The sequence below is a fragment of the Podarcis bocagei genome (assembly GCF_964188305.1).
Source record: "Podarcis bocagei genome assembly, chromosome: 6".
NCBI lineage: Eukaryota > Metazoa > Chordata > Lepidosauria > Squamata > Lacertidae > Podarcis > Podarcis bocagei.
In genome coordinates, this window is record NC_138130.1 from 43,670,524 (window position 1) to 43,693,467 (window position 22,944).

Consider the following 22,944-nt stretch of genomic DNA (forward strand, 5'->3'; position numbering starts at 1 on the left):
GATCTAGACTGTGAAAAAAGATGTGGGAAATAGGTGGAAAGTCAGCTTCAGTGCAAGGGCAGCATTCCCTTCTGGACAACCTTCTGAGGGCCACATGCCAGCGGTGGGTGGAGCCAGAGTCAAATGTGGGCGTGGCAATTAATGTAAATTGTACCTTTGTACAGCAGGCTAGTTTCTGCACACACCCCTCTCTATCCTCCACCCAGACCAACGAGAGGCACCATCAAAGTTCAAGAACACATTTCAGTGAGGCAGGGTGTAACGTGGGACCAGTGAGCAGGGTGGCCAAGGAAGAGTTCCTAGCACTAGGTAGAAAGAACTGGAGGACCACATTTAGGCCCCAAGGCCTGAGGTTCCAAATCCCTCTTTTAAAACCACTTCCTTACTCTGATTCACCATCTTTGCGCCACAGGATTATTAAAATATGAATAATCCATGGGAGATCTGATGACAGAAACCAAGCCTTGTGAGCAGTGGTGGACATTGAGCTCTCAAATTTCAGAGGCGCTCTATGTAACGCTAGAATTCAGTGCTCCGCACTACAGTATTGTTGTGGCACCCCTTGCAGTGTGGCACCCAGTGTGGCCAAACTGGTTACACTACCCTAAAACTGTCTCTGAGGTAGCTGGGTATGTTTAGCCTAGAGGAGACTGAGAAGAGATATGATAGCCATCTTCAAATAGCTAAACAGCTGTCAAATGGAGAATGGAGCAAGCTTGTTTTCTCCTGCTCCAGAGGGTAGGATGAGAATCAATGGCTTCAAGTTACAAGAAAGGAGATTCAGACTAAACATTCTGATTGTAAGAAGTTTCTGACAGTATGAGCGGTTTGACAATGGAACAGACTCCCACAAGAGGTGGTGGACTCTCCTTCCTTGGAAGTTTTTAAGCAGAGGTTGGATGCCCAGCTGTCATGCTTGATCTAGTTGAGATTCCTGCATTGCAGGGATTGGACTAGATGAGATTCGGGGTCCCTTCCAACTCTACAATTCTATGATTCTATTTATTATTTGGTCCTTAGATTGACAGAGGGTAGAGATGTCACTGAAGCTTGCATGTTCTCAAACAGTTCCTTCGCTTCTTCAAGAAAGCAAAAAGAGGTGATCTGCCAGCTCATTTGTACACTCGTTTGTACTGTTTATAGTTCTGTAATTATTTGCAGGAGTAAAATTGCCACTATAATTATATCATTATTATGCAATTATGGCTGTATTAATTGAGCAATTATATTAAGCCAAAGTTCATTAATATAGCACAGAGTACATTAAATAGCAGCTTGCCTTCATTAATGAGAGTGTCTGAGGTGGAAAGAGAAGGAGGTTGGATATCTGAATAAAGAGAGGAAGGAAAGAAAGATGTAATTGGGGGGGTTGGCGTGGGGTAGGGATATTTACTACTCAGATTGTCCAAGGCAAAAGCCCAATACGTGTCAGTGGATCAAGATTACTGCCTCAATCTCCTTTAAGATTATGAATTTTTCCTTCCCCCTTTTTTTATTTGGCAGGCGAACACTATTTTTACTGAAGCTGGGGACTTTCCAGTTTGCATTCCTCCGCCCTGTGCTAATGTTTTTATCAATAGTACTTTGGACCAATGGAAACTACAGTCCCTCTGATGTAAGCAAAGGTTTGAAGAATTTATTGAAACTTAACAGAGGATGATAAGAAATATCTGTACACCTAAAACTATTTTGAACTAAAAAGTGCCAGTCAGAATGTACTGTAGGCATAAATCACCATGGTCTTGCTACGCTATGACACAGAATACAAACATAGAATAAAAAGAACTAAAAAGCTCTAATAACAGTAGAAAACCAACTAAATATAGGTTTTTAAATAATTCAAAATAAATACCTAGGGCAGAGACCTTTCCATTCCACTGGAAAAGCTAACTGAAACAAACATGTCTTTAGTTGACCTGCTTAGTTACTGGCAGACGCATGGAACAGAGCCAAACTACTGTAGGCAATGTTACATGTGTGATGGCATTTAATAGGGGGAAACCTCCAGGAGGCAAATGTGGCCCTCCTAGCTTCTCTCTGGCCCTTGGAACTCTCCTAAGTCACACCCCCTCTCCCAAGCCTTGCTTGTGTTTTGTCTGGAATTGAACTCTGATAAAGCCTCTTGCTTGTCTGAACAGAGCACAGAGAGTGCTGCATGTGTAAAAACTGCTTTACAAAGGTAAAATTTGTATTTGTTGCCATAACCACCTTTGCTCCCTGGCCCCAACCCCACCCACCACTCATATGTGAGCCCCAGAAGGTTGCTGGAATAGGTTCCCTACTCCAGAAATAGCAGCAGGGAGGAGGGAATTGGTGTTGGGGAAAGACGTGGAGAGGTTTTTTAACCTTCCCCACCAACTTGAACGTATTGATTTCAATAGGCCTGCTCTGAGGGTGGTGTGGATGCTTTTGGTGCTGCTGAGTGTGTATATGAGTTATACAAATAAGTTTGTTCTGGAAGCAGAAAAGGACCTGCTGTGGAATATAATCTGTGTATCTGTTCAATGTACCTTTTCAGTTATCTCCCAACGGAGCTGCCATATGGATTAACTGCTTCATAGGTGTCCTTACTATCATTGCCCTGTGGCCAATCGGAATCATGTTCCAACGAGTCCGCGCTCTCCTTAACTGCAAGAAGATTATCCCTAAATTTGCACTTTATCAGGTGAGATAGTTAAGACTACATTGCAGGCCTTCATTTGAAATGCTTCTGGAAGACAGCTCTATAGTCAAGTGCTGCAAACCTAAAAGAGGAATTCAAGATCAAAGACTTTATTACTTAAAGCCTTTGAAGTATGAAAGGTCTTCTTTGTAGCTAACTCCTTTGTGATAGCTTCTTTCAACGTTTTTGGGTGACAATGGAGAACTGAGCAATATTTAGAGTTTTCAGTCTTCCTAAAGTTTTGGGTGGTAAAAATGCAGCGCACACCGAGTTCCTTTTCCCTGCATGGAAGGAAGTGGTGTAGAACAAAGACATATCCTGTGATACAAGACTAAATCCCAGGGCGTACTTCTAAAGACCATGGTAGGTACTGGTAAAAATATGATTGTTTAAATGGTTTCAGAGCACCACAGTTTATTTTGTGCTGTTTCTCCTATATATGTCAACTTCAAACAGAGTAAACTCCATTGAGTTAAATGGGATCTACTCCCATGTCAGAGTGTGTAGGGGTGCTAATTTGTCCCATTGATAGAACCTAAATTCAACTTAGTTGGACCCAACCCACAATTTATTTTTAATTGCCCCAATATGCACAGGAGAGAGTTGGTGTAAAGGGGTGGACTGGGGAGAAGGAGTTCAGATTCCTACTGTACTATAATACTTTCTAGGTGACCTGGTTTTAAGGCAATCAGTATCTTACTTCCCAAGAATGTTGGAATGATAAAACAAGCAGCGGGAAAGCCATGCATGCTGTCTTGAGCCACTAGGAGGAAGGACTGAGGAAGTGGGGGAATGTTGCTGTTGTTGTTGTTTAGTCGTTTAGTCGTGTCTGACTCTTCGTGGCCCCATGGACCAGAGCACGCTAGGCACTCCTGTCTTCCACTGCCTCCCGCAGTTTGGTCAGACTTATGTTTGTAGCTTCGAGAATACTGTCCAACCATCTCGTCCCCTTCTCCTTGTACCCTCCATCTTTGCCAACATCAGGGTCTTTTCCAGGGAGTCTTCTCATGAGGTGGCCAAAGTATTGGAGCCTCAGCTTCATGATCTCACTTCTCTTCATGCAAGCTCGTGCGTGCGCGCGCACACACACACACACCTGTTTCATTGGCTCCTGACACACTGTCTGTAGCGTCCCAAACTGATCCATGCCCCATGGCTCTGACTCTGCTGGCTTTAAGCCTGGGCAGCCCATTGCTGAGTGTGCTCTTATAAGGGACTTTAGTTCTCCTTCTAGCCTACCCTTTTGCACTGCAAGGTGAAAGCCATGGCAATCAGCCATGCCTCCTCCTCCAGTTCCCCACCCAATAACAATGTGGACACAGGAGATGGCAGTTTCTGGGCTGCCTCTCTGCCACTCAATACAAATCTTCACAGTTTGAATCAAGTCCATAAATTTTGGTAAGTGCAAGTACATTCTTCCCACTAAGGTGGGAATACGCTGAGGGCATAATGCAGCTTTCTACAACCAGGTAGCCTCCAGATGTTTTGGTCCAAGACATCTGGAAGACACCCTATTGGGGAAGGCTGGAGAAACAACAAAACATTACATATAGGAATGTGCAACGTGCCCCTCTCTTGGGCCATCTATTCTCTAGTTCACCCTTCAGGATTCTTCTCCATGGGCACCAGGTTCTTTCACCAGGAGAAAACATGCACTATGAGTATTCATCTTTCAACATCAGCCTAAATGTACGGCACCCTCCCCCTCATGCTACTTCCAAACAGAGAACCTTCTGTGGTGTCATCCCCCTCATGGGGATTTACCTCTTTATTTTAATTTAAGGTGGGAAATGTATATAGTTTTTATTGAATCGCATTCACTCTGCACTAAAATGGGATTTTTTCTTAGCATTACAATTTTCTTTTTCTGTGTGTTTATGTAGTTTGCCCTCATTTTGAGTCAGCTCCAGGCAACCATCATCAACATATTGGCTATGGAAGGGGTAATTGCTTGTGTGCCTCCACTTTCTTCTTCAGCAAGAGGAGCATGTAAGTTGCTTGGATTTCAGTTTCTATGACAGGCTAAAGTGGGTTCATTTCTATATTCACTTATAATGTATTCCACCTCTGTAAATTATGTATTCCGCCTCTGCAGGGCCACTGTAAAAGTCCAACTGTCATTGAGATCATGACATCTGATGCTCCACGTAGCATTACCCATTCCAACAGTTGTCCACTACAAGAGTTGAATGAAAGCAAGTTTGAGCCCACCTTATTTTCATTCCTGGTCCTTAAACCTCTTGCTCTTTTGTTCCCTTTCGATTTTCCAGATATGGACCAACAGCTACTCATTATGGAAATGTTTCTCATAACTCTGATCTCACGAGTCGTCTACAGGAAAGGAAACGATGACCTGGAGCTTCCAGTGGTTTCAGACCAGGAAACTAAGGGAAACAAACAGAGCAGCAGGATCAGTGTGGAGGGCAACATTTTTTAAAAGTAAGCACCAGTAATGTAAGGGCTGATCAGATATTAACTGGGACAGCCAAGATTCTGACCAATACATTTTCCATGGCAATGTAATATTGGCACTAGTGGAATAAATCCACATGAGCCGGGCATTCAGGGCTGGGAAGTGGGTGTCCAGAACTAGACGGATGCAGTGCGCATTAGCTAAAGGAATCACCCAGTGATGCCATGTTATGCTTTGACATAATGAGGACTATTATAAGGAGAGCTCACAAGTGCCAGCTTTAGCTAACTTTCCCATAATCATCTGATATTGTAAAAAAAGAAGTTTGTGATAAGTGTAGCTATTACTCATGATGGTTAAAGCTAATTGAGCCTTAAAATGTAGAAATGTAAAACAAAAATTGGACTGGAGAACAACTTATCTCCAAGTAGCATGGTTTAATTTTTATACAGGTGTCATAGAACAACGTAGCTTAATCTGCCGGAAAATTGTGCATTATATGGAGCCTTGTTCCAAATTCCAAGGTGTTGCATTAGAACAAACAAAAATGTATTTTCTGTTGCCTTTATGATGGGTAGAAGTAATGATTCAGACTATCTCAACAACTATCATCCAAGTTTTACTACACACTGATCCTGATCCTGTAGTTGTGCATTGCTGTGGTGGCACACAGAATGGCATGTGACTAATACTGGATGCCGAAGCAGCACTAGGATGTGGCAGAGAATAGGCAAGAAAAAAGAAGGGGCCAGGAGGTCAGCATCCCCTTCTTAGATGCCACCAATGCTATGAGAAGAAGCAGGAGAGTAAGCCAAAGAGCTGAGAACAAGCAGAGTTGCCCTAGGACAAATAACAGTTTGTTGAACTGTGCTTAGTATCTATATCCCTGAGTGTATAACAATACAGTAAAAGAAAAACACATGCATCATAGTTGAAGTTCCTTTGTTCCTGGTTCCGTTTTGCCAGCCAGTAACATGGGAAAACCAAAGGTCTCACAGATCCTAGGGCTTCAAGGAACATGCAAGGAGCAGAGAGTGTGCATGAGTGTGCTAGTTCTGGTTCCCCCATTTCCATGTTGCACTCTGCATCATCCAGGGTGACTGACTGTGCTGGGGAAGCCTAGTCTATAGAGCGTGGTTTCTGTGCATTTTAACACCCTGGGAAATCAGGGTTATGAAACCTTGGTTTTCCTCCACATATAGAGGTGGTTTTCCTGCTGGAGACAGGTGCTGATGATGGAGGGCAGAGCTTTAAGTGCTATTCTGAATGCCGTCTTGTAATTTTACTCCTGGGCTCAAGAGGCAAGATCTGATTTATACATACAATCACTGACGAGGTAGCCACTTGAAAATGCAACCTCTCATGCAAGAGACCTGTGTGAAAAAGGTCATTGCATCGTTCTGGCAAGTCTTCCAGACCTTGTTAAATCATAGTTTCCCGTTATATCTGATCCAGGTTTAATCTCATGGGTCGAAACCAAGAACTGTGATTAAACTGTGTCTTAATAAACCCTATGAATGTCTCATTAGATTCACTGGTTTATGAGATCATTCTATTTTATTTATTGGCAAATTTCTATATGCCTCCAACATGTCATGGCAGTGAACAACATAAAATTAACAATAAAATGTCATTCATAAAACAAGTAGAAAAGACTTTTACATCCTGCTCCTTTAATCCATAACCGTTGGTCATGCTGGTTAGAACGGATGGAAGTTGTATTCTAGCAACATCTGGGTGGGAGGTGCACAAGGTTCCCACTCCTGATGAGGGAGAATGAATAAAGAGGAAGTAGAACCATCCCTGTTCTTCATCTAACAAATATGGTTTATTGGACTTTGCCCACACTAGGACAAAGCTTGCCACTTATTTTCAAGAATCTTACACACAGCACTGGCTGCTCTCTTAAATTAGGCTTACAAAGAAATCCTATGCACACTTATTTGGTAGCGGGCCCCTTTGGGACTTTCTTCTGCATAAACATACTTAAGATTGGACTCTTAAAGAATCATGTAGGGGGCTCAGATGTGTGAGAGATAACAGATCCTACATCTTTAACGGTTGTGTAGAAATCCGAATGTCAGGAGGTTTAGATTGCCACGCAAGTTACGCTTGCTGAAATTCACTTCTTCACACAACTCTTCAAAGTGCAGGAGTGCCTTCCTCTCTTCCTCTTGCTAGGTAGACACTATAGTTTTCTGGAGATATTGGTGTTGGGATAGAACTAGTGTTGACTGGTGGGTTGAAACACATTTTTTTCTGTCCCACACAAGCTTTTTCTTTTCTTTTCTTTTTTGTAGTGCTTGAAATGCCTGTAAAGCCTGTGTGACCAGCTACTGTTAGTGGGACTCACTTCTCTCCCCCCCCCAAAAAAAAGAATATCTGCACCCACAGTCAACTGTACTTCTATTACAGGGAAGGGAGAGAAACTTGGGTCAGTTTGCATTTTAATGCAAATCTACCTACACACAGTTAGTTTCCAAAATCCATACTTTTCAAATTATGCAGTGCAGTTCTCCAGACAAAAAAATGTGTATATTAGGGGAAGGTGTGCATAGCAATGTATGTATTAGTGAAAAAAAGCATTGAAAGTGCTTCTAGTTGGGAAAATTGCATCCAAATGTGTATATTAAGGGAAATACACCTTAAAATGCTGGTAATTTTTGGTGATGACTTTTTTATATTTTTAAGACAGAAACTGATACAAAAATGTGGTGATCTGAATTTCAGACTGTGAAAATGAGAAAGAGAGAGAAAGTGAGACTAGCAGATGCATCCATCCTTATTCTGTTCTATCATCTTCAGGTCTGAAGAATGATCAACTATACACCTCCTTTTAGAATCACAGTCTTGGCTGCTTCATAATAGCACTGGAGGAATAGAAGTATTGAGTACTGACTTTTTCTGCAGCCGGATCCTAAGTATGTATACTCAGAAATAAAAGGTACCCCTGCCCGTACGGGCCAGTCTTGACAGACTCTAGGGTTGTGCGCTCATCTCACTCTAGAGGCCGGGAGTCGGCACTGTCCAAAGACACTTCTGGGTCACGTGGCCAGCGTGACGAAGCTGCTCTGGTGAGCCAGCACCAGCGCAGCACATGGAAACGCCGTTTACCTTCCCGCTATAAAGCGGTACCTATTTATCTACTTGCACTTTAAGGTGCTTTCGAACTGCTAGGTGGGCAGGAGCTGGGACCGAACGACAGGAACTCCTGATTCGAACCGCCAACCATGCGATCGGCAAGTCCTAGGCGCTGAGGTTTTACCCACAGTGCCACCCGCGTCCCATAATACTCAGAAATAGGTCCCATTAAATTCAGTGGCACTTACTCCCAAGTAAGTGTGTGTAAGATTACAACCTTGATCGCCTCCCCTCGCATTTTGGCTGAAATCACTTAGATGAATATTTGATCTCTTCCACATAACCCTATCACATTCAGCCAGCAAAGGGAGTGAGCTAATTGTTAAATTCAGTTCAACAAGTTCCTCATTAAGAACAAATTACCCGAGTTTGAAATCTGCTAATTTTCCAATCAGGGTGAGTGTTTGCACTTGTGATTTGGAAATAATTACCACAATGTATAACATCTGAACCTATGTGGAGCCTAATGAGAGAGGGATTCATTTCTTTGGGATTAGAAAAAGAGCTGAAGTGATTTAGGTTGCTGTATAGCTTCTTTCATGAAATACACATGTGAGCCTCTCGTATGCTCAAGAACTTTCAGAGACTGTCCCAGTGATTGCTTCAACTTACCTTGATTCTGTATTTAGCTCTGTTCCCATACTAAAATGACTGATTTCAAGAAGGTGCTAAAATGTTAAAAAGCATTCAAAAAATTCAGGCCTGTTTTAGATGCTCTATCTGGTTTGCGTCATTGCGATTCCAAATATGGAGATGCTCATTTGTATTATACCTATAATGCAAATGAGACTGTATGCACTTCCTTTACAGGAAGCAAACATTTGTTATGCTCTTAGTTTCAATCACAGATTTTTATGAGTGCAAACCAGGGCACTGTATATATGAAACCCAAACCACAGCATGGTAATAGGTTGATGGTACCAGTGCTGCTGGTGCTGTGGGTTAAACCACAGAGCCTAGGACTTGCCGATCAGAAGGTCGGTGGTTCGAATCCCTGCGACAGGGTGAGCTCCCGGTCACTGCTCCTACCAACCTAGCAGTTCTAAAGCACGTCAAAGTGCAAGTAGATAAATAGGTACCACTCCAGCGGGAAGGTAAACAGCGTTTCCATGCGCTCCTCTGGTTCGCCAGAAGCGGCTTAGTCACTCTGGCCACATGACCCGGAAGCTGTACGCCGGCTCCCTCGGCCAATAAAGCGAGATGAGTGCCACAACCCCAGAGTTGGCCACGACTGGACCTAATGGACAGGGGTCCCTTTACCTTTAACTTTTACCAGTGCTGCTATTAGGTAACTTTATACTCTGGACTTTATGGTGTTGTAGTGGGAGGTGACTCTTACATGGCAATGTGTATTATTTCGCTTAGTTGCCTCTGAGGCTCCCTGCAAGGCTCCCCGCAAAGTTGATGGGCACTGCCATTCAAATGGTGTGCAAATGCTGCATCATGTGATTATGTGGGGTGGAGCTTAGCTGCCCCCCCCCCATTTTATTCACATTGACATCCCTGCTTAATAGAATTACTGGTAATTTATAGTCTTCCAAGGAGCTGCGTAGAGAAAAAACCCGCAAGGTGCAGCTTTGGCTCCCCACACCCACAGCCACCCAAATTCTCCACCACGGCATAGTGATGCACTGCTGAGCTGGTGTGCGAAGGCTCATGCCTTTGCCCCCAGCTTATCGACTTCTGGGAAACACGTGGCTGTGTCACTGTGGACAAGCAGGCTGCTAGACTGGGTGGACCTTTGGTCTGGTCCAGCTTCAAGACTCTACTTGGGTTCACAGAGTGTAACATAAATAAATGCAGAGAAACGTTGTGATCGTTATACAGCCATTCCAGGTAACAAACTTATTGCTGAGGGGGAAAGCTACCATTGCCTGAAGCTCCTTTCTAAAACAGAAGCTAGGCTTGGGCAGTTTCTTTCCTCTTGCAAAGCTAGTACCCACTGAATGAGGACCAACACCAGCAATCTGTCTCCCGATGTCATACCAAGATCCAAATATCAGCAGTGCAGTTAGATAATTTTTGACTCTGGACTTAATTACCTGGGGTGGGGGGCTCTTTAGATAGTAATGTATATTGTCTCACTTACTTCAAAATATACTGTGTTTGGAGGTCCTCTTGCTCATTCTGCTGTGTGGCCCAGGATACTGATCCTAAAGTCCTCCTCCTGATGGTACCATGGCCAAGCATTCATCTAGAGATAAAAGAGGGCAGGGGAGCAGTAAAGTAATTTTGGCATAACTAAAAGCTGGCAGTATTATTATTATTTATACCATGGCATATTAAAAAAACAGCCTTTAACAGGGTTGGTAGCATTATTATTACCTACCTCATATCAGAATTTTCAGGGAATTTAAAACCTAGCAAATTTGTGTTGTATCTGCTGGACCATTTATAGTCAGGCTGACGGAAACAGTGTTGTGGTTTCATGAAAAGAGTTTGTTCTACTCAACACGGCACTGCGATTGCGCAATTGCCACAGAAACGCCGGGACGTATTTCTGCAAACCTACCAGTATGCCCAGTGTGTGAATTTCAGAAAAAGGAACACATTTCCTAAAAGTTCATCTCCTTCTCTAATCTTATCATAAGTGGCAGACAATTACTTGGTATATAGGAAAACGTCAGATGTAATATTTTTATTATATTTAAATTAATTATCAATCTAATATTTTAAAATAAGACATGATACACAGGTGGAATTTTGGTGTGGGCTGAGGTGGTAAAGATAATATCCGATGTTTACTATCTCCTTTTTGTGATTTGTAATAAATCCTATAAACCAAATGAAGTTAGGTTTGTTTGTTTTTTAACCACATTATAAAATACAGTAGTTTGGATCCAAAGATCTTCTGATAGAAGCAGCTTCCTTCCGTGGAAGTTCTCCTTCGTTGGATGGAGGAAGATTCCTTCTCTCAAAGGAAAGGAACCTTTGGCTCCAGACCAATGGGCGATCTTTGTTCTATAGAACGCGACCGATCACAGCTATGCTTTGTACCAAACAAAGAGATGAGACGCCTGCGAAGCTGAGCCTTGATAATTTTGTCGTGCTGATTGTAAATGGAATATCAATATCATAGGGAACACAATTACCAATCGTACATGTGCAGGCCTGTCAAGCAGCAATAGTGCTGCACGAGCAGCAGTTCTGAGCTCGCCTATATAGTCATGGAGATTTCTCTTGCAATTTCCTCCGACCCTCAGTTTTCCTCACTCATTATCTCTGGATTGTTTGTTGCTCCTTGGATTCAGCATTCCAGTTCCATTATCTTTTGTCTATTGCCCTGTTACCATGAGCCTACCTGCTGTTGTCAATGGCACTAGCAGCCACTACCCCTGTACTATGTACAATAGAAATCTTTCATATGTGATTTGGTTGCTCTGGATACAGGCAGTTTGCTGTGTGCTGGGTCCTTTAGAGCAATAAATTAAAGTGCTTCTTTGCAACCTTTTCCCTTTCCTATTTTTTTGAGAAGAGTAAACATTCTCTCCGTGGCTTTATATGGACAATCCATCTTCAGCAAACCCCCTGCACTGGCTATATAGATACAGATTACAAATATAAGCTTCACAGATGAATGAGCTGCAATACAATTCCGGGGGCAAGGAGGGCTTCTTACTCCTTTTCATCCAGAGGGGAAGATTTGGGCGCAACAGGTGAGGAGGAGAACCAATGGCAATTATCCTCAAGAGACAATTCAGAATTCTGTGATTGATGAGCCCAGCCCATTTTGTGTCAAATGCATATTCATGTTGTAGATGTGCATACTGAATATACAGTCCAATCCTATGGATGTCTACTCAGAAATTAGTCCTGCTGTGTCATTGTAACAGCAGTCTGTGCTGCAGTTCTGTCTTCTCAGAGCTGATAAGAACTGCAGTTTGTGACAATGGAGACAGAAGGTTGATTTCAGGTCTTCTTCTTGACCGTGCAGGGCATTCTGAAGTTTAGTCTGGAGATGCAAGAACATAAGAAGAACCCTCTGGGTCAGATAAAAGGCCCATCTAGCTCTTCATCCCATGCTCACAGTGCCCAACCAGATGTCCAATCATTTCTGTGCTGTATCTCTGGCAGAGCCGTTCCAAGAGATTTTGGTACCTGAGGCAGACCCTAAAATGGTGCCCGCCCCCCGCCACTTGCTAGCAAAGGAGGGCTTAGGGAAGGTCTACACTAGGAACAAGCAGTGAAAGAAAGATTGAAATCAGGATCTGCTGACCCGGTGGACCCTGCTGCCTGAGATGGTCACCTCACCTTGCCTCATGGGTGAGCTGGCCCTGATCTCTGGTCTAAGACCAACAACTTTTCTTAACTACAGGAGAAATGCATGTTGTTCCTGCGGCAAAATAAATGGTCACTAGATGGCACACTAAATTCACCGTTATGGATTTCCTCCCTGCTCAGTGTTTCATCTGTTAATAAGGTTTAAAGGCAGAAAGGGGAAGGAAGTGAACAGACTTTATGCTTTGTTTTGCTTTAACTGATCGTTTGATGGTTTCTGATCAATACACAGTTTTATTAATCCTGGATGTGGGAAATCAAACTGCTACCCCTGTTTAAGATTTTTCAACAATTCGTTTTCAGTGCTGTCTGGCTCAAAAGAAAGCCTCATTCTTTACAACAGGGTTCCCTCCCAACTAAGCATGTACTGTATAGGGTTGCAACCTTTGTTGCTTTTTATATTGTAGGGCAGTTTGTAACTGTGGCTTAAGGACTCGCTGAATCAGTGACAGGTCCAAATCTTCCCACTTGGTACTATAGAATCCGTTTGACTCACTTTTGGACTACAGAATAGGATATAGCATGAAAACCCTACCCCATAAAGGGTGTTTGTAAGTTTTGAGCAAAAATCAAAACAAAATCTAACTCAAGTTTTGTAGAATGAGGAAAAGACACCCACACACTCATAAAAATTCCAGAAGAAAAATATTAGCGAAGTTGTTTTTCCCCATAAAAAGTTTGTTTCAAATATGTCACATTAAATGATTTTCTATCTAATAACAAAATTTTGCAGAGAAGACATAATAATCTTAGACTTCAGAAGTTCACAATACTAACTTATTTCAAATCAAATTAATACATGCCAAATATGAAAATACAGCACATACAACTTATAATCAACATCTTATAAAAATTCGTGTAAACCTCAAAAATGTTAATATGAAAACCATAGCTGCTTGGGACACAAAAGTATAGAACATCACACCATTGGGAAAATTGGCATTTACATTAAGAGTACTCAGAGGCCAACGTGAAAAAACACACATTTATTTGGATGCAATTTGTTTTGGTACAATTTTGTAACTTACGTTAATATTCAGGGACAATGGAGCTTTCCACCTCCAGCTTTTTAATGGATCTAGTTGATCTGAGTTTCTTAAATTCTTGTTTTCCTTTGGTTATTTCTCCTCCTTGTGTGGCTCTACATCCTGGAACTGTAATATGAAACAAAAAGATTATTTAATTTTGTTAGAGACATTTTAATTATCATACATCTAAAATTATCTCCAAAAGATAAATTCTTACTTTAAATCTGCACTGCAATTGTTTTTCTTTTATTATGTTAATATTTTTCAGTTCGTTTTTAGCACTCTATGTATTATGGACCTGATATAATATTATAACTCAATAAAAAGAATTAAACAACCCCTTTCCAAACCCACAGCTGCTTAATTAACTCTCTTCTTTATGCCTTAAAAAATAGTAACGGTAAAGAATCTTGGCAGATTTAAGGTGACAAAGCCCCTTCAAATTCATATTACAAAATGTGCATTTTAAAACAGTAGACAGCTATTATTACAACATGACTGTGAACATTTTCCCCGTCAACTCTTCTTTTCAGTTACAAAAAGAAATATGTAAAGCTACAAGCTTTAAAGACGTATTAACAGTTAACTTAAATATGAAAGCATGTCTATCATGCAGCTTGACAATGCAATCCTACACATGTCTACTCAAAGGAAAGTCCCATCAAGATCAATTTGACTTAGTTCCAGGTAACTGAGTATAGGATTGTAGCCTAAATTTGTTTGAGGCAGGCAATTGCCTCTGGTAAGATATTTAACATACTAGGCATATGCAGTGAGTGCTTTTTTTAAGGGAAAAAGGGGGCCAGTACTGCATACCTTTGAGTACCCCCAGAAAAGCACTGTATATGTATGTGAATAACTTTGCTAATATTGCATGATGTTTTTGTAGGACATGGTCTTCACATCTGTTTTTTGGCCTGAAGCAATATAATGTACCATTTAAATCCACATGGGGACAAAATCATCACCCCTTTGGAGGAAATGTGGGAAGGCTTCTTTTGCTATTTGTAAAAAGGTGTACAAGGAGCTGATCATAAAACAAGCCCTGAGCTAAGGGAGAAGACAACAGAACACAGAGCAGAGATCCCTAAACTTTTGAGACTGGGAGCACATTTGGAAATCTAAGAAAGTGTTGTAGGAACCACAAAATACCCATTTCATTGAAGAAAGACTGGCAATGCACTCACCTTCCCACAAAATATATACTGTAACAGGAAAATATATCTACATTCTCCCTTAAGGGAAATAAAACACAGTGTTTTATTTATGAGCCAGTGTGGTGTAGTGGTTAAGAGCGGTAGACTCCTAATCTGGTGAACCGGATTGTGTCTCCGCTCCTCCACATGCAGCTGCTGGGTGACCTTGGGCCAGTCACACTTCTGTGAAGTCTCTCAGCCCCACTCACCTCACAGAGTGTTTGTTGTGGGGGAGGAAGGGAAAGGAGAATGTTAGCCGCTTTGAGACTCCTTCGGGTAGCGATACAGCAGGATATCAAATCCAAACTTTTCTTCTTATTATTATTAGTTTCCTAAATGAGATTCTCAGAGACCCAGTAAGGTTTTTCCATCTCAATTTCATCTGGTGGACCTCCAGCCTCTCATATACACACATAACTAAATGTCTGTCTCATCATAGGACTTCCAGCATGGCCCTTTCCATTTTTATAAATTCTGGGTTGCCTCTGGACTTCTTTACCAGTTGTCCTTAACAGAATTTCCACTCCATGTCTCCACTTTTTGCCCTGTCTGTCTCCTGTCCCTTTGGTTTTTCTCCCCAGACTTTCCTCTGCCTTCTTCCAAGCAATTCAATATGGCTGGCCATTCAAAAGCATCTAGCTTGGTGAGGGAGAGGCTTATTTTGGCAATAATATAATGGGACTATTTAATAAAGGGTGGCTCATCTGTGGCCCTCCAGATGTTGGACTCCAATTCCCTTCTGTCACTGTCATCATGGCCAATTATCAAGGATGTTCATCTTCCTGCTGATTGTAGTAGAACCTGTAACCTTTAAGGGGTTCCTTAGTAATAAAAAACAGCTGGAAGTCAGCTTGCCCAGCACTGCCACAGCTTCTTCAAGTCTGTGCGCCAGTATAATCTTTAGTGGAACCCCAAGTTAGCATCCTGCATCAGCTTGGCTCCAGTTGTAGACAAGAAATGACCAATGTTACAAAGAAATTGGTATCTCTCATGAGACAGAAAAAGAGGCAATGTCAATGCCAGTAAGAGAGACATGGGTAACATCAGTGGTGCCTGGTGCCATTGGGACTGGTAGGTTGGAAGGCAGGGAGACCAACAATGGATGTAGCCAGAGTCAATGACAGGTAGAGCCAGCTATTTCTAATTTTGTCCTTATCATTCTCCCTGTTGAGTTTTACCAGAGGCAACACTGAGACCAAGGAATTAGGAAGATGCTGACATACAGTGACCCCCCCACCCCTGAATGAAAGAAAGCAGGGCTGCCTGAGAGTACAAAGAGGATGGTAGGGGTAGTGCCCCATTTGCCCTAATGGAGCAGCCTCCACCAGGAACAAAGTCAGATGTATCCTGTTTAGTGAGCATTCATTCTGATTTATTTGCAGGGAGGTATTTGCAGGGAGCTATATGATGCTGTGGGTGGCACTGTGGGTTAAACCACAGAGCCTAGGACTTGCCAATCAGAAGGTTGGTGGTTCGAATCCCCGCAACGGGGTGAGCTCCCATTTCTCGGTCCCTGCTCCTGCCAACCTAGCAGTTCGAAAGCACATCAAAGTGCAAGTAGATAAATAGATACCGCTCTGGCGGGAAGGTAAATGGCGCTTCCATGTGCTGCTCTGGTTCGCCAGAAGCGGCTTAGTCATGCTGGCCACATGACCTGGAAGCTGTATGCCGGCTCCCTCGGCCAATAAAGCGAGACGTGTGCCACAACCCCAGAGTCGGTCATGACTGGACCTAATGGAGGTCCCTTTACCCTTTACCTATATGATGCTGTGTCAGGCCATCGTTGTGTCACACTTCCCAGCACATTTTCTTAGCACTTTCCTTATCACAAAAAGGAAGTGGGTTTGCTGCACAAGAGTATCAAATCAACTTTAATTGTACAACCTGAATGTGCCAGTATTGGATTGAGCCCCACCTGAAAACAGGAATAGTCTGGAAGCACCGTGTGCGTCCTTGCTGGTGTGGGAAAAGGTATAGCTGTATTCCAGTTCTTCATCTTTCCAGACTTTGAGTACCACTTATCCAAACACAAGAACATTAGGCAGAAAATGAGAGGTGTCTGGCAGTGGCCACCCTCCTCCTAGCACACATGCAGAATAAGGAGTTTATACCTCTGTTTCCACCCCTTTACAGTATTCACTATATTTTTCATGTTTCCTGCAAGGAGTACATCAACATGGTTGTGAGCATCCTTTTTCCTCTCCTTAGTGTTGTACTAAATTTGGTCTTTACTGTGACAGTGGAAAAGCTATAAATAAACACAAGCTATCAGCCATTTGCGCTACTTTAGATTTGCTCATTTTCAAAGCAAACACCACATCTTCCCACCTTTAATCCTGTTTTGTTTGGAATAAAGAGACTTCTAAGCTTTCCTTAGCCAGAGAGGCAAAACGGTTTGAAGTTGTATGTCAGCTGGATGTTTCAGCTCGGAGTCTGGAGCACGGTGATTAAAAAACACTTCCATGTTGTGTAGCCATTGAAAAGATGGCAGGAGGTGCATTTAAATTATACTGCTTAAAGGCTCTGTGGCTCTTCTGCCTCTCCATAATGCTAATATTTATATTCCTGATGACTTTCCCCTTTTCTAGCAATTCAGTTCTTAGATAGAAATAATGCAAATCACTTAGACAAATTATGCTTTTTAGTTAAGAAAGTGAAGTAGGAAACAAAAGGGAGTGGACAGAGGATGCTTTAATGTGGCAGGCTGAACAGTGAAGCTGTCTTCAGCAACTGAGGGTGAAATCTACAGGTGACACACAGCCAGCAGAGCTTCCGGCAAATAGTAGGGCATATATGACTTTAATAAAGGGGACTTGGGGGGCTGAGCTTCCACAGGATAGTTAGATAAAGAACAAAAATATTAATCATTTTCATTTAGTGTAGACACAGTGTGATGGTCTCAATTATATCAAATTCGTTCAGAGCAAGAAAAGGGAAACTGGATGTGAACTTTCACCTTTGGTACTCTGTACTCCTCCTGCTTCAAGACGAATAAATGTGCTAGTGTTTGCAGTGTGTGTGTGTCTGTCCAGAAAAGAGCAAAATTAAGGAACCTCATACACTTTTAATAAATATTTGCATTTTGCTGCATATCCCAGAAGAGCTACATGCTCCTGACTTTACTAATTTGGCAGGAAGCCCCAGATCCATGGCAGAGTATCAGCAAATAGTGTGTGTTTTTAAAGGTCACAGCTATCAGAAAAAATGTTTACACTGCAAGTTTCTGTATGTTTCAATGTGTTTTGTAATACAGAATGTAGAAATTAGACAAGAATAAAAATCCACCCTGACTGGGTAACTGGATAGATATTTAGTCGGCGATAAAACGGATTTTAGATGCAAGGATTTGGAGGAGAAAAAGTCACTGGGTGTCAAGCAAGCCAAATGAATGAAAGTCATACCTAAATATGGATTTAGTAGCTCAAGAAGCTCCATCAGATAATGGTATTCCAACTTCCTCCCCTCCTTAATCATTCATGCATTGTAAATATTTTATATCACCCTTCAATTACATTCCCGAGGTAGTTTGCAAAAAAGAACAGAACAGTTGAAATGTAAATTTTATATCTATATATTTCTGTGCAAAGCAAGGCTAACTCTCTGTGTCTTTCACAGAGGTGCATCGAGGCTTCCTTGTGCCCTTAGCAAGGAGCTGTATGGGTGCCTCCTTCCCGTGTTTCTTGTGCTCCTCTGCAAAGGCGCCCACAGGAGGTAGAATAGCATGTCTAGCCACCCAGAGCAGCAGAGGAGCAACCTGCCCTGAGGAGCAAGTGCCAGGCAGACAGGACTCCCCGAGCCAGAATGGAGAGCCATGCTTTTTTGCAACCTCTTGGGCCTGTGCCCTTTGTGGGGGTCAACCTGGTCAGCTCCTAGATACACCCCTGCCCTTTAAGAATCACCTCTCCATCAGAGAGAAGCCAGAAAGGCAAATAAGCTGAAACCTTGCTGAATACACAGAAGGAATTGTCAGGAAGTGAAGAGAGATTTATCCTCATGTTTTCTCGTCATAAGAGCTATTTCCCAATTAAGAAAGGTAATCCTTCATACGTGCTGGATCTGGAAAATCCCAGGATCGTATCCGATTGGATATTCACATCACTTCACTTGTGGGTGACTAAACTCCTCTCTGCCCCCCCCCCCCCACGCAAGAAAATTACTGTTTGCATGCTCTCTTGTTCAGGCATGCGTGGACTGAAGTGCAAATTCATTCACTTTGAAAATCTCCTTTAGCATAAAAATTGGTTTGGGATAAAAGGCATTAAATCATAGAAAGAAATAGCATATGTTTAGATTGGGGTTGTGGTTATTTGTACAACACAGAAACAACCAGCATATGGAGTGCACTGAATGCACACTAAACTGCACTGTGTACACAGTCTTTAGTAACACAGTGAGGATGGTGGCAGTGTTACTTTTCCATAAATTACACAACCTGTACCTCTCAGCGGTCCTACACCTTGCAAGGAAGGCAAGAGTGTCTGCTCATTACATAAGCTAAAGCCATGAAGTCACACAAGCAGCATAAAATACGGTAGGTCATAAGATTAAAATTGCATCTAAAAAGGCCAGAAATATGGATAGGCCTGGCACCAAAAGATCAATAGGATCCTACCATTAGAACAGAGTGAACACTTAGGGCATTGGGTGGTGGGTGGAAAGCGGTGGTGGGATGTTAGAGGTCAGCTCTCTCTGTGATGATGAAGGCTACTGTCCTGTCACCAGTGTTTAAATAAGATTCAACTACCAATCATCTTTTGTATGTAGAATCCTGAGTCAGCAAACTGTATTGGGTCCAGGCCAATCTCTTTGGGGAAAGTCATAGAATCATAGAATCATAGAGTTGGAAGAGACCACAAGGGCCATCGAGTCCAACCCCCTGCCAAGCAGGAAACACCATCAGAGCACTCCTGACATATGATTGTCAAGCCTCTGCTTAAAGACCTCCAAAGAAGGAGACTCCATCACACTCCTTGGCAGCAAATTCCACTGCCGAACAGCTCTTACTGTCAGGAAGTTCTTCCTAATGTTTAGGTGGAATCTTCTTTCTTGTAGTTTGGATCCATTGCTCCGTGTCCGCTTCTCTGGAGCAGCAGAAAACAACCTTTCTCCCTCCTCTATGTGATATCCTTTTATATATTTGAACATGGCTATCATATCACCCCTTAACCTCCTCTTCCCCAGGCTAAACATGCCCAGCTCCCTTAGCCGTTCCTCATAAGGCATCGTTTCCAGGCCTTTGACCATTTTGGTTGCCCTCCTCTGGACACGTTCCAGTTTGTCAGTGTCCTTCCGTAACTGGGACGCCACTACTCAAAAGGCTTTCTAATAGCTTCTAATAGCTTCTCATAGGTACTTGCCTCACCTCAGAGAGTAGAGGAAGTCTTCCAGTGAAGATTCCAGTTTACAAAAAAGAGGCACAGAAAGATCCAGGAAACAACAGATCACTCAGTCTGACTTCGATACCAGGGGAGATACTAGAGCAAGGTTTCAGTTTGTAAGCATATTGATAACAATGCAGTGATTAGTAGAAGCCAGCATAAAGGTAAAGGTAAAGGGACCCCTGACAATTAAGTCTAGTCATGAACAACTCTGGGGTTGCGGCGCTCATTTTGCTTTAAAGGCTGAAGGAGCTGGCATTTGTCCGCTTCTGCAGACAGTTTTTCCGGGTCATGTGGCCAGCATGACTAAGCCTCTTCTGGCAAAACCAGAGCAGCGCTCAATAATAAAACCTGCCGGACTAATCATATCTCTTTTTGTGGGAATTATGTTGATGTAATTTATCTTAATTTTCGTGATTTAGATGAAGGGCTAGAGGAGATCCTTGTCAACTTTGCAGATGACACAAAAAGAGGAGGGATGAAAATAAACTTCGAAATGATATTGATAGAATGGAAAACTGGTCCAAAATCAACAAAACAAAATTCAACACATCATCTGGGATGAGGTGAGGTAGTTTATGTATAAAGTACAGACTTACAGGTAGGCCTGAAATGAGAAAGGTTTTTTTTACTGTGCATTTATTATTATTTTAGCTGTAGTTTCTTCTCAGCAGCATCCTTCCTATCTTTCAAGCACCATAGGCAAAAGGATAAGTGATTGAAAACAGTGATGGGTTTTTAAGTTGGGGGAGCGTGAATGTTGGCATTGTCTCCTCTCTTCAGAAAATGTGCAAGAAGTGATCTCCTGGTGGCTCTTATACCTTTTGACCATCTATTGCTATAATCCAGCTGAAAAGAACTGTACTTTTCCTAGCAGTTTTTCTTAGAATATTGTTGAGAAAAATGAACACTGTGAAAATATAATTTGTAAGAGACAGATGCTCCAGATGGGCAACTGTATAATTCCCTGGTATCTTGTTTCTCTATCTCTTTTTCTGTAATTTTGTAAAATGCAGTTTCAGACCGTAATTCTTTCTTCTTGGTCTGACTCTACTCCTTACACGCTCCACCCCCACCCCCAGGTTACTGGTCAGTATTGTTAACTTTTCAAATGTATTTTCTCTTCTCAATATTTGAGAGTCTGAACTTGATGATTCTCAAGGGGAATGACAATAATTCTAAGAACAACCTTTTCGTCAAGATGTTATGAACTAAATGTTTCAGCAAGAGCTGGAGTAAAATGTTCAGCACTTGCTCCTTGTTTTCTGATCTAACCTACAATTCAACCGCTTTGACATCACCCTAAAATTTATTACTCAGAGTTTATTACATCAGATGCCAACTGTCGGCTTGCAAGGCCACCAAGTGCTTTATTAGAAAGAAGAAAATGTTTTCTTAAGAGCTTACAGATGGCAAGTTGACATCCTGAATGTTTGGTTCAGAAAATAATTAAATAATCCTGATTATTTAACTACAAAAAAGCATGACAAGAAACTTTGTGCCTACCTAGCATACATTTGTATATAAATTATCATAGTTATGAAATGCTATGTTTGGGGGCAGGAATAGCACAAGAATAACTCAATATATGCTGGAAAATCTGTATCACACAATAATTTTAACTCACCAATAACATGAACTAGGGACTGCAATCCTATGAAAACTGACTTGAAAATAACCCTCACTGAAATCAGTGAGATGCACTTATGAGTAACCATTTGAAACTGGGTTTTTCTTCTAATTTTTCTTTTTAAATAAAGCCATTTTGTGATTCCATTATGCCAGAGTGTCCTTGTGCAAGAGTAAATACCAGTGTAGTTTAAGCATGTTCTTAGCAACAGTTCAACAAGACCCACAGAAGCATCAGTGAGCGATAGCTCTGCACAGAGCCTCTTCAGATTTTTATGGTGAAGCATATCATAGGTTGGGTCTAGGAAGACTAGATGGGCTCCATTATGTGTCTCCCTCCCATCTGTTGGCAGGATGAGGGTGTAGTTCTTTGAAGAAGGAGACGTAGGTTCTTGTCCTGCCAATTCTTATTTTTCCACTCAAATTTATCATTGGTGGCATGACATCCAAAAGCTGTGCTCTGCTTGTGGAGGTAATCTCACCATCTCCCAGTAGTGGGACTTGCATTCAAATTACCTGCTTCCTACTGCACACTGGGCTCTCCTAGAACTACCAGGCATCTCACTGTGTGCAGTCTTGTGAGATTGCTGTTGGAGTTTATAGTCTTCTTTGTCCATCATATTATTATTATTAATAATAATAATTGAATTTATATCCTACCCTTCCTCCTCAAGGAGCCCAGGGCAGCAAACGGATATACAATTTAAAAACAAAAATGAAATAGAAACAGATCAAAACATTCTAAAAAACAATTACACTTAAAAACTTACTTCATCCAATGACCTTGAGTTTGCCAGAAACATTATTCATTGATTACTGAATATTACTCAGGACTGAACCTAAGCCCAAAGTGGCTTGGGAAACCTAGTCGGATGGGTGGGGTATAAGTAATAACTTTATTATTATTATTAACTATTTTTTGATTAAACTCTTCATCAGTCAAATCGGCAAACTGGTTCATTCCCATTGTGTAGGTGTGTTTCCCTTGCGCAGTCTCACGGTTGTGTTGCTCAACCATTTTCCAGTTGTTCTCCCACACAATTCTCCGGCGTTCCTCTTCCTCTGGGGAGTATTCTTTAGAATGTGTGATCTTCCATTGGCTCCAAGCTTCATCCAAGGCTAAATCCATTGTTGCAGACCAAGTCCTCAGCAACAGCAGCCCAATCAGTCCCACCATGAAGATCTGAAGCTTGTATTTATCACTCTTCTGAATTGAAAT

The 22,944-nt window shown here is 42.0% G+C and overlaps 1 protein-coding gene and 1 long non-coding RNA gene across 8 annotated transcripts in view; one reads left to right on the forward strand and one right to left on the reverse strand.

Moving 5' to 3' along the window:
- The window catches only part of LOC308589022 (organic solute transporter subunit alpha-like), a 32,031-nt gene extending 10,301 nt beyond the window's left edge, over positions 1–21,730 (forward strand). Inside the window, exons 5-9 of one of the 6 annotated variants that reach the window (XM_081197818.1) lie at positions 1,504–1,615; positions 2,519–2,665; positions 4,546–4,651; positions 4,933–5,101; positions 20,519–21,730. In XM_081197818.1, coding sequence (XP_081053944.1) covers positions 1,504–1,615; positions 2,519–2,665; positions 4,546–4,651; positions 4,933–5,099 — 532 coding nt within the window. In that variant the 3' untranslated portion in view covers positions 5,100–5,101; positions 20,519–21,730. Of the gene's footprint in view, positions 1–1,503; positions 1,616–2,518; positions 2,666–4,545; positions 4,652–4,932; positions 6,319–7,375; positions 7,440–7,766; positions 8,020–20,518 lie in introns of those variants that run through there. The other 5 variants (XM_081197814.1, XM_081197815.1, XM_081197817.1 and 2 more) reach the window with 5 other exon arrangements.
- On the reverse strand, positions 2,614–21,850 carry LOC308589037. Of its 2 annotated transcripts, XR_014009049.1 has the most exons (6): positions 21,724–21,850; positions 13,523–13,648; positions 11,836–12,168; positions 10,306–10,410; positions 4,874–5,046; positions 2,614–2,744 (listed from the first exon to the last, which is right to left on the reverse strand). It is a non-coding gene; the product is annotated as an uncharacterized lncRNA (long non-coding RNA). The 2 variants fall into 2 exon arrangements; XR_014009048.1 differs by lacking the exon at positions 11,836–12,168.
- Positions 21,851–22,944: the final 1,094 nt, after the last annotated feature.